General features: G+C 40.9%; 1 protein-coding gene across 1 annotated transcript in view; it reads left to right on the top strand.

Annotated features, from left to right (window-relative positions):
• Positions 1-4,073: 4,073 nt before the first annotated feature.
• The window catches only part of LOC107661168 (protein geranylgeranyltransferase type I, beta subunit), a 13,063-nt gene continuing 5,591 nt past the window's right edge, over positions 4,074-11,545 (top strand). Inside the window, exons 1-7 of the mRNA XM_016450637.1 lie at positions 4,074-4,277; positions 7,814-7,932; positions 8,064-8,131; positions 8,960-9,111; positions 9,191-9,323; positions 10,750-10,795; positions 10,887-11,071. Of these exons, the coding sequence (XP_016306123.1) occupies positions 4,162-4,277; positions 7,814-7,932; positions 8,064-8,131; positions 8,960-9,111; positions 9,191-9,323; positions 10,750-10,795; positions 10,887-11,071 (819 nt within the window). The 5' untranslated portion in view covers positions 4,074-4,161. The remainder of the gene's footprint in view (positions 4,278-7,813; positions 7,933-8,063; positions 8,132-8,959; positions 9,112-9,190; positions 9,324-10,749; positions 10,796-10,886; positions 11,072-11,545) is intronic.

Below are 11,545 nucleotides of genomic sequence, written 5' to 3'. Positions count from 1 at the left end.
TTTCCCTGCAACAGATTCAACGGCTGCAAAATATTTAGTCGCGTGACAAACCGTCAGCGCAGGTGTGACGGGGATGTTCTCAGATCACTTCACTGAGAGCGGTTTTAACACTGACTGAATCAGTGATGGTTTTCTGTGGAAGTCTAACGCATCTAATGGGCTAAAACAATTCCAGGTGCACTTTAGAGAAAACCTAGCAAATATTTAATGACTATGATGCTGATTTCTCAAGTGTTTTGTTTGTAAGCTGTTTTTCGCTTACGATTAATGACACTTGTTTTATTGTCTGAGCAAGCTCTATTTGCGGCTGCTGTATATGACGGTGACGGGAGGTGTTTTATTCTCTCGTCCTCCTGGTTCTCCAGCTTTCTAAGATGATTTAGGCGAGCTCGGAGTGTTTTCTGGTGACTCAGAGAGGGTGTGATCTGTGTGTCGTTCCTCAACAGGTTCATGTTCGTTTATTTCCTCGTTGGACTGCCTGCAATCTTTCTTTTTCTTAGTCCAACACTTTAAGTCTCCTTAAAGTCAGAATGAAATTAACCCTATTTATTTTCTTCCTGCATGTTACTGTAAGTGATTCATCTGTCTGTGTATTTATTCTGATATATGTGTAATTGTTCATCATCTTTAATCAGTCTGTCCTAACTTGCTCCACCTGTGATGTGACTCAGTGTTCATTCTGATGATCACACGCCGATCAACATCCAGCAGATGAAATCACGTCTGCCCTACATTTCTATTCTCTAGTTTGACAGCGTCTTAGATTGAAAATACATCACAGCTCTGTTCAAGATGCTTCAGAGTGTTTGGATGTAAAGCTTCAGCATCTTACAGGAATAGGGATTTACACAGTGAACTCATGGCATAAATAGTGTTTTATACATGATATAGGGTTTCTATGAATCTGGAAACATTTGTGCATGTGTGAAAGAAACGTTTAATCCATATCTTTATCTGCTAAACCACACCGCTAATGCTGAATTTAGGGACAATTATCTTAATTATCACCAGTGTGCTCTTAATGAAACCGCTCTGCTTGTTTTCACACACTTTTCTTTCGGGACTCGACATGCGACACTTAGCCTACTTTTGTGGTGTCTTTAAATAACCTTGAATAATGTCCCGCTCAAAGTATGTCCTACATCGAGGCCTACATCCGTGCTTTCTCAGGAACCGAGAGGAACCACAGACAGGCCTGTTCTTCACAATCCAAAAACCACTAGAACAGTGTTGTATATTTTGCTGACTTGTGTACTTGCATTATCCCAAGCGGAAGCGCTCGACTGTGGCATAATAAAAGCTCCGCTGCTTTCCAGCCGTGTGTCGCGCTCGTTCAGCGCCTCGTTTCGCTTCGACGGCTTTCAGCCTCACCCTGCTTCATTCTACTACGTTAATAAATCATTAACTCATCCATGAACATGATTTCTGCCCGAGTCCCGTCGGATTGCATCGGCTGTGGGGATGAAGACCACAACTCCCATGATTCCACACTCAGTCACAGCGTCATCTAACTACACCTTTGTCTCTTTGTTTGTTTTGAATACACGCCCTCTAGCGGCGAAAATTACATACTGTGCCTTTAAGCGTGTAATCTTCCTCCAGAAAGCTGTGGTCTACAGACAAAATCACTGATCGATTCTTTCGCACAAATACATTTCTTGGAGGCAGCAGGAACAGAAATGCTGCCTAATAGCCAAAGAAAGCATTGCATTAATCTTCAAAACACTTTGCAGTAACAGGAGGATAAAGAGTGAGACGTAATAGTCCAGCAAATTCAACCAGCATCACATTAGATCCTCTGTGTTCATTCTGAGGCTGAAAGCAGGGAAGTGAGACCGTACACGAACCCTGGAGCCCTGGAGGCACAATCTATTAATGCTTCCCAGATAATTATGTCTGGCATCAATGGGGATCTACTATCCCAAATATCTGGCTGATGGAGTTCTTTCTATTCTGAGTTCAGTACCACAACACTGTTACATCAGCATTCAGAGAATACTCCACAAACCAAGCGTTATTTAACACGCATCTTTTCTCTATCCGTCTCTACACCACTGAAGGCTATAGGCAGGTGCGCATGCGCGAACAAAATAAAAACTGCGATGAGTAAATAATAAAACATGGCACTTGCGCACTAACATTGTTGACAGCTGTTAAAGGGTTAATCCACCCCAAAATGAAAATGTTGTCATTAATCACTTGCCCCCATGAGGTTCCAAACCCGTAAAAGCTTCGTTCTTTTTAGTACACTTTAAAGTAGCCGGATTCCGCTGGAAACCCGAGGACTTGGCAACCCTGGATATCTGTCCCTAATGGAAGCGTTTCGCCACTGAATTAAACATAAATTGACTTTTTTTCCTCAGAATTGGGAGATATAAACTCGCAATTGTGAGAAAAATGTCAGAATTGCATGTTTATGTCTTGCAATTCTGAGAAAAAAATGCCATAATTGTGAGTTACAAAGTCACAATTACCCTTTTTATTTTTTATTCAGTGGCGGAAACGCGCTGTTATAGTCCCCAGTGCAGTTTCATACATCTCTAGACTTTTTAAAGGAGAAATTAGTGTAATTAAAGGAAAAGACCTCCATTGAACAAACAAGCCCTGCAATTTAATAAAAGAACATATATTATACAGACAATTATTGATTACATTATTTAATAACTTTCAATAAAACAGTTGCAGTGGTTGTGTAAAAGCAGTTCCTGTTGCACTTACACAGTTTTGACCAGCAGGCGTCACCAGCGTGTGGCGTTTCGAGCGCTTCGAATCAGTGAATCATTTGCCAAGCAATTGATTCAATTGATTCGAAGCTTCAAAAAGGTTCGTTTCTCCCATCACTAGGGCTAGTTTTATACGTTTGATCTCTGGTTGTTCAGAGTTTGACCTATTGCATAAATTATACTTGAGCTAAATACGTGTATTTAAATGTTTTTCTTATTTGATATTCTACCAGTGATAAAACTCTAGTTTTGAGGAGCTCCTGAGATATTTGCATAAAATGTTTAAAAATATATTTATATACATTTATTTTCTACCAATATGTTTTTTGTATATATTTTTTAAAAATATATATATTTTTCCAAAACATCTAAAAATATATTTTGCCTTCTGTTTCAATTCAAGAAAATACATTCACATATTTCATATTTAAAGAAAAACTTAATTTGTTGTCTATAACGTGTGAACATGTAACGTTTAAAAAAAACAGTATTACAATATATATATAAAAATGAAACATTATTAACTATTAACTAACTATAAATCTAAGTTTGATCTCTAATAGACTTTTCCATCCATATTTGCATTTAATGTAATTGTAGGCTAATGTAAGATTGGAAAAGTGTTTCCTTGACCCTGACGTACATTTTGAAATCTATTTTGGTTAAAACTAATTACATTTGTTTTTTTTTTCAAAAATACATGTCATTAAGTGTCACTGTTTACAACATACATGTAGCATATATTTCACATATATTTTGGCCACAGAACATGTATTTTTCTCACGCTGGACGTCTCTGGACCCGTGTTTCAGATCTTCCACACAAACTATCTGCTTTTACCTTTACATTACAACATATTTAGCTGGACGCTTAGCCTGTGCACGACGATGCTGATGATGATGATGATGATGATGGTGCATCAGCTGATGTGTTATTAAAGGAAATAAATAAAAAAGCATTTGATTAATTGCACAAAATATTTTAAAATGTACAGTAAGTATTACATTTAAAAGTAATAACATTAGTTATTCTGTGCCAATTCTGGCGGCCCATCTTACCCCAAGGGTCTAATTATACTGTTTCACTTCAAAATAAAAACAATATTTTCCCTGGATCTGAAAACATTAATGTGCATAATAACAACAACCTTTGATGTTCAACAGAATACAGTGTCAGAGACTGTTCAGAAATCTCTCCACAGAGTGTTCCTTCATAGAGATGACACTCAAGTCAATCAAATGAACTGAAAAAATGTGTAAAAAGGATGCATTTTAGTTTCTCTTCAAGATACAAGAAACATTTTATACATCACAGCGCGTCTGTTTGTAAGTCATTAAGAATCAGAGCCGCAGCAGTGCCGCAGCGGGACTCTTATTTTGCCGCGTGTTCCTGCAGCGGAAGCGGAAGCGGCGCGCTGACCGTCTTTCTCCTGTGTGAGATGATGGCGGATTTTGATCACGAGCAGCTAGATTTTCTGCGCGAGCGGCACGTGCGGTTCTTCCAGCGCTGCCTGCACGTGCTTCCCGAGAGATACGCGCCGTACGAGACCAGCAGGTAACCCAGCACCGGGACACACACACACACACACACACACACACTCTCTCTCTCTCTCACTCGCTCGCTCACTCGCTCACTCACTCACACACTCTCTCTCTCTCTCACTCGCTCGCTCACTCACACACTCACACTCACACACTCTCTCTCTCTCTCTCTCACTCGCTCGCTCACTCACACACTCACACTCACACACTCTCTCTCTCTCTCTCTCACTCACACGCACACACACACACAGGTTTGTTTTTGTGAAAAGTGGGGACATCCCATAGGCGTAATGGTTTTTATACTGTACAGACCGTATATTCTATTGCCCTACACACACACTCTCTCTCTCTCTCTCACTCTCTCGCTCACTAGCACACACACACCCACCCACACACACCCACCCACACACACACACCCACACTCACACACACACGCACGCACGCACACACAGACAGACATCAGCTGTAGACACAGGCTTTTCTCTGAAGTGCACTGCTGGTATTACTCTGGACTGAGACTGTTCAGAAATCTCTCCACAGAGTGTTCCTTCATAGAGATGACACTCAAGTCAATCCGCACTCACTCACACACACACACACACACACACACACACACACACGCGCATACATACACACACATGCATACACACTCAATAATGCTTTGGCATGAGTGTCTGTTTATGAGCTGCATATGTTGGTCATATGGATATTAATGACTACATGATTTGACTGACTGTCTGCAGGAAAGGTTAGATGGTGTTTTCGTCTCATCTGGTCTCTGTAATGCATATTAATGCCGTGTTTATAAGCGCAGCTGCTGTGTTTACAGCGGTAACCAAGGAAACGCTGTATCTGCTGCTGCATGAGCGCCTCCTGCTGTCAGAGAGTGAAACTGCGGCTCATTCAGCGCTTCTGCCGTTTCGGTCTCGCTCAGATATGATTTATGTAGAATAGTTTCATAAAGCTAAATTCAAATCAGAATCTGCTCACGTATGCAGCATCGTTGTTTGGATCGTGATTAAAATGCAGTGGTTGCCTCTACTTTTAAATGACTACAGAGAGTTCGTCCTGTAATAGAGCAAAAAACATCTTGTTCATGTACTCATATTTTCATTCTATCTTAGATCTTGCTTTAATATTTTTTATCAATAATAACAAATTGGTATTGGAGTCGGCCATGAAAAATCGAGATTGGTGCATCACTACTGACGGCGAACACTTCTATCCAGTGCTCCACTTTAAGAGAAGGATTTTGAATGACGCTAATTAGTCTTGTGATGAACGTTTGCAGTGAAGTGGAAAGCTGCTTCAGTTAGTCAGAATCCACTCAGTTTTTCACTTGACCCTTTTAAAGCAATACTTAATTGAAAAATATTTGAAGGATACATGCCAATATTTTAAAACATTCTTTAATTTTATTGTAATTAGCTGTAATAATGAACTAATTTAAATTATTTTTATTTTCAAATAGTTAAATAAAGTAGTTAGGGATGTAATGATTAACCGCGAGCCGGTTGAAAATCGATTCAAATATGTGACGATTCAAATCGGTTGAGATGCTAAACAAATCGCGATACAATTGCAGTAGGAGTTTATACGAATGTATCTCTTTAGAAACGGTTACGTGGTATTTTCTTTTCATCTTGCCTCTGTATAATGCGTATTAAAGTAGTGTTCATAAGCGCAACGCTGCTTTGTTTACAGCGGTAACTAAGGAAAATCTGTATCATTGCTGTGGTAGCTCTGCTTTGTTTACAGCGGTAACCAAGGAAACGCTGTATCATTGCTGTTCCATAAGCGCCACCTGCTGTCAGAGAGTGACTCTGCGTCTCATTCAGAGCTCCTGTTGTTTCCTTCAGATATGTTTTATGTATAGTTTCATAAAACAAAAGTCAGAGCATTCTGTTTTTGCTTCAAATTTCGAAATTATGCAATCTAATTTAGATTAAAAACTGCTCATGTTGCATGTCTGCAGCATCTTGCAGTGGTTGCCTCTAATTTTAAATGGAAAGAGCACAGACAAAGCCTTAGTTTGTTCATATGAAGAGATTTATTTTATTTGTGTAACTTTCTTATTTGATTTGAGGTTTGTTTTAAAATCTCAATTTAGTTTTGTTATATTTCAATTTCACAAACGTGCAGCAATAGCCTAATAAAACGACACCTTTTCATTTACTGTGTAATGTCTACAATCTCATTTTGTTAAAAAAAATCATGAGAAAATCGAATCGTGAAATCAAATCGTGAGTTGAGTGAATCGTTATTCGTTACATCCCTAAAAGTAGTTAAATACTTTCAATATTTTTTGTAATGGTACTGAAATTGGTTCTTAAAGGGGTCCTATTATGCTCTTTTGCAATGTCTTGATTTTGTTTTGGGGTGTACTAGAACATGGTCTCATGCTAGGTGGTTCGAAAAACGCATTATTTTTTACATAATTTACATTACAATACCTTTCTCCCCAGCCTGGCACAAACGGCTCGATTAGCTCCGGGTTTGATGAAGGCCCGCCTTCTGAAATACGAAATGTGATGTGATTGGTTAGCTGTCCCAGTGTGTTGTGATTGTGCCAGCAGGAGGCGCTGTTGGAGTAGAGATCAGGGTTTCCCCGGTAACAGCTGTACACAAAGCAGCTCCGCCCACAAACACTGCTTTATCAGATATTACATGCAAGATTACATGAAAATTACATCCAATTTTCTGAAGACAGTTGGTCTTCTTCAAGCGTTCTAACACAAGCTTTGTGACATCACAAAACCCGGAAAACAAACGCTGTAGTCCAAACGAGCCGTTCGTTGTAGTTCTTGAAAAGGGATTGAAAAACGAAATATCTCTCTTTGGACTGGACTTTGAGGTTTGTACGTTTTAAGATCTTTTTTGATGCCCAAACATACACACTGACTATAATTCAAAAAGTGAAAAAGCATAATAGGACCCCTTTAAAATCATTTGCCGTATTGTATAATTAAGAGCTCCCATTAAAGAGCTGATTTTGTAGTTACATCATGGCCATAAACTATACTTCTAGAGAGAGGAATATAAGACTTTAGGGCATGTTCCTTGTCTTTTATTCCCGCTGTAATTAAATTAAATACGTCCTGGAAAAGTCCTTGAAGTCCTGGAAAATGATGGCTGCTTTAAACCGTGTGTATTGTGGAAAACACTACACCGATACACTCGACCAAGCACAGTTTTCACGCAGCTGGCTGTAAAACGTTGTTTGGTGGTTTTGATCAGTGTAGACGTCATTGGATTGTATGTGGATGAAAGCAAGGCTGTGAGGGTTTCTTTCTGAACTGTTTTATGGATTTTTCTGTCTACTGAAAGTCTTTTGGAAGGATATTTCTTCAGCTGATACATTGGTATGTTGTTAAACAACAGTATAATCCATTAAACGCACTGTACTTCAGCCTCATTTTCATTAACTCCGTCCTGACTGAGCACATCAGTCGTCTGTCTGTACATTTACTCTTCATGAGTCTGGATTCACTTAAAGGGCTGTTGTTTGACAAAAGGACCAAACTCAGCTGTGTGTGTTTTCCTCCGCAGGTTGACGATCGTGTTCTTCGCTCTGTCGGGTCTCGATGTTCTTGATGCTCTGGATGTCGTGGACAAGCCGGGTTTAATTGAGTGGATTTATTCCCTGCAGGTTCTTCCCACCGACGACAGTGAGTCTCTCTTTATGTGCTTCACAGGCTCGTCTCATTGGGCTCTTCAGTGCAGAAGCTCTGAGTCTGTAAGCTGTTTGTGAAGCGCTTCTTCCCGTGTCACGCATGTTCTCTCTTCTCTTGATGAACAGAGTCTAATCTCAGTCGCTGTGGCTTCCGCGGATCCTCACACATCGGCGTTCCCTACAGCAGCTCGAAGGTAGCGGGATATTCTGCTTGTTTCAGGATGAGCGTCTCCAAACTCGCTTTGAGCTCTGACTTGCCTCAACACACCTGGAAGTGTCTAGTGTGCTAGTTAGAGCTTGACTAGCTGCTTCAGGTGTGGTTAGTAGGGGTTGGAACTGGACACACCTGTTGTAGGACGCTTGACACACAGCAGAGGGCAGCGCTGACCACTGAAGAACCGAGTCCAGTACTGAGACTGAATCTGTCACTTCTGAACTACAGATGATCATACAGCAGCCTTTCACACCCGGCCACAAGATAAAGCATTAAAAACATCTTAATCAGAGCAGAAACTCTTAAAATCATGAAGTTGGGGCATTAAATGTCACATGCACTGCAAAAAAAACAAAAAACAAATCTCTTCCTCAGTATCTCTGTCTTGTTTTCCAGTGCAAATATCTAAACATCCTTTAATCAAGAAGATATGAAGTTTTCTGAGAAACTGATCAAATGAAGTGAGTTTATGATTAAAACATTAACAAATATCTGTCAGTAGGGAATGAAAACCTGTTTCACTTTGAATGAAGTTGATTTTTGTGAGGCCACGGACAGATTTTTGTTTTTGTTTTGTTTTGTTTGATCAGTTTCTTAAAACAAGACTACATATCTCTTGTCATTTTTGCTTCTCCAGTAAATGTATCTTGATTTATGAATCTTTAAAGTGTGATCAGAAGGTACAAGAAGTTATTCCTGTATTCTAGTGTTTGCTAGCAGATATGTTCAGACATTAAGCTAGTGTGTTTGTAAGAGATCTGTTGGAAGATGTGTTGATGTGTATGAGCGTGTGCCTGCCTCTCCGCAGGGCCCCGGGGCTCCTCACACGTATGACAGCGGTCACGTGGCCATGACCTACACGGGCCTGGCGTGTCTGGTTATTCTGGGAGACGATCTGAGTCGTGTGGATAAAGAGGCTTGTCTGGCGGGACTGAGAGCGCTGCAGCTGCAGGATGGCAGGTTCGCTCTCGCTGGAGTCGCGTGTCGTTAGAAAAGCATGTTTCAGTCTCTAAACGTGCCGCTGTCTCTCTCCCTGCAGTTTTTATGCTGTTCCTGAAGGAAGCGAGAACGACATGAGGTTTGTGTACTGCGCCGCCTGCATCTGCTTCATGCTGGACGACTGGTCAGGAATGGACTGCCAGAGAGCCATCGATTACATCCGGAGGAGCAGCGTGAGTCCCACACTTCCTGTCCACTTCCTGTCCACTCGTCCTCTCCTGATGCATTATTAACTTCTGTAAGCGAATCCTCACGATTATCCAGAAGCACAGTGCGTTATTCCCGCTCTCAGCTGACCTCCTGACCTCTGCCGCAGTGGGTCAGCCGGGGTCAAAGGTCGAGCAGAGGCGAGCGGCTCTCTGATGTAGACTTCCTGTCTGTGTGTTTCTGGGTAGGGTTGGGTATCGTTTGGGTTTATTACGATATCCGCTGCCAAATCGATACTTTTAAAACAGTACCGGTGCCTGAAACGATACTTTAAAAAAAAAGCCACAAAACTACGACATTTAAAGAATGGCTTTTTTATTGAAAAAAAAAAAAAAAGATTTCAATTAAACAATATATTAAAAGTTTAAAGTATACGGAAATGTATAAATATAAGTAAATACAACAAATTTACATAAGTTCACAATAAAACCTAACCCAACTACAGTAATTTAACTGTAAATAAGCGTTACATACTAATTACAGCAAAGTAGTGGCAGGTACACTCATGACAGAAACCCTAATATAAACAAAGGCTTCCAGCTCTCACTGTGACTGAATAAAAAGAAGATAGAAACGTTTTGAATGATGAAACATGAAGATAAATACAATAAACACTTGACTGCGACAATGTATAGTTTATCTGTGTTCTTCAAGCCATCTCTGCTATTTTCATAATAATTAAGTATATTTATAACATATATTCTGCCTCATTCTGTGATAAGAAGCCACATCAGATCACAAAAGGAAGCATCTGACGGATGTTGTGGAGTAAAACATGTTCTCTTTTGATTTCATGAATGCAGTTGAATTTAATAGCGATCACGTGCGGTGATGGTCCGGTACATGCAGGTGTTTCTGCACCTAGCCCTGTTCCTGGGTGTTTTTCACACGACTCACTCTGTGTGTGCTATAAACAGACACAGTGACTCAGCCCAGAGTAAATCAGCTGACTGACTGAGTTTTAGTGGCTCTGAACTCATGATAGACACGCTTCTGGGCTTGAGTGAGCGCTGATCTCTCGTCCTGCGCTCTGCAGGTCACACACACCATCTGTGTATTGATTGTCTTTAGTGACATCATTCACTCGCCCTCACATCTTCCATGACTTACTTTCTTCTGAGGAACACAAAAGAAGATATTTTGAAGGGTGTTCGGGAACCAAACAACATTGGACCCCATTGACTTTCACGGAATGGATGAAAAACATAATGATTTGTTTTGTGTTCGACTAAAGAAAGAGAGTCGAACAGGTTTGTATGACACGAGGGAGAGTAAATGATGACAGAATGATCATTTCTGGCTGAACCATCCCATTATAGACCTTAGTTTCTGTTTAGTGTTGATGTCATTATGAAGGTATTATTTTAATTGGCGTGCTGTTGTGTTGTTCAGTCGTATGACAGCGGGATCGGTCAGGGAGCCGGACTGGAGTCTCACGGTGAGTCTCTGTTCATCATTACTTGCTCTAGAGCTGAGGACTGAAGCGGCTAATGATTAAAGCTGCTGTGTTTCTGTCTGTCTTGGCTCAGGCGGATCCACGTTCTGTGCCGTGGCGTCTCTGTGCATGATGGGAAAGCTGCAGGAGGTGTTCAGCGAGCGAGAGCTGAAGCGGATCCGGCGCTGGTGCATCTTCAGACAGCAGAACGGCTTCCACGGCCGACCCAACAAACCCGTGGACACCTGCTACTCCTTCTGGGTCGGATCCACGCTGCAGGTGCGTCTCTTACGAGGCTCTCTCTGTGCCTGATCTCGTTCCTCGATAGTAGGGTCCTATGATTTCACAGATGGAATCCAGTCGTAAAAAATTAATTTACTGTTTAACGTGGAATTAATAAATCAAAAGTAGGTCAGTGCACTTAAATCAAATGGCGATGACTCATGCCTGTGAATATCAAACCTCAAAAAGATAAATAAATATGCGTGTCTCTGTGTGAATGAACGGTTTCATGTATTGGAGCAGACGTCGCTCGCGGTGTTTTCAGCGTCTAGCGTCCCACTATATGAAGACATAAATACATGAGCTTCATCTCCAGAGCTGCTCCGAGAGTCACTTCATGAGCATTTGAGAAAAACTACCATCACACTGTATACACACACTCTCACACACACACACACACGCACACTCACACTCACTCACTCATTCACTCACACTCACTCTCTCACTCACACACACTCACTCACTCACTCA

This window comes from Sinocyclocheilus anshuiensis, unplaced genomic scaffold (genome assembly GCF_001515605.1).
Source record: "Sinocyclocheilus anshuiensis isolate Anshui unplaced genomic scaffold, SAMN03320099.WGS_v1.1 scaffold2373, whole genome shotgun sequence".
Taxonomy (NCBI): Eukaryota; Metazoa; Chordata; class Actinopteri; order Cypriniformes; family Cyprinidae; genus Sinocyclocheilus; species Sinocyclocheilus anshuiensis.
The sequence above is the reverse complement of the archived record's forward strand: the minus strand, read 5'-3'. Positions and strand labels throughout refer to the sequence as shown.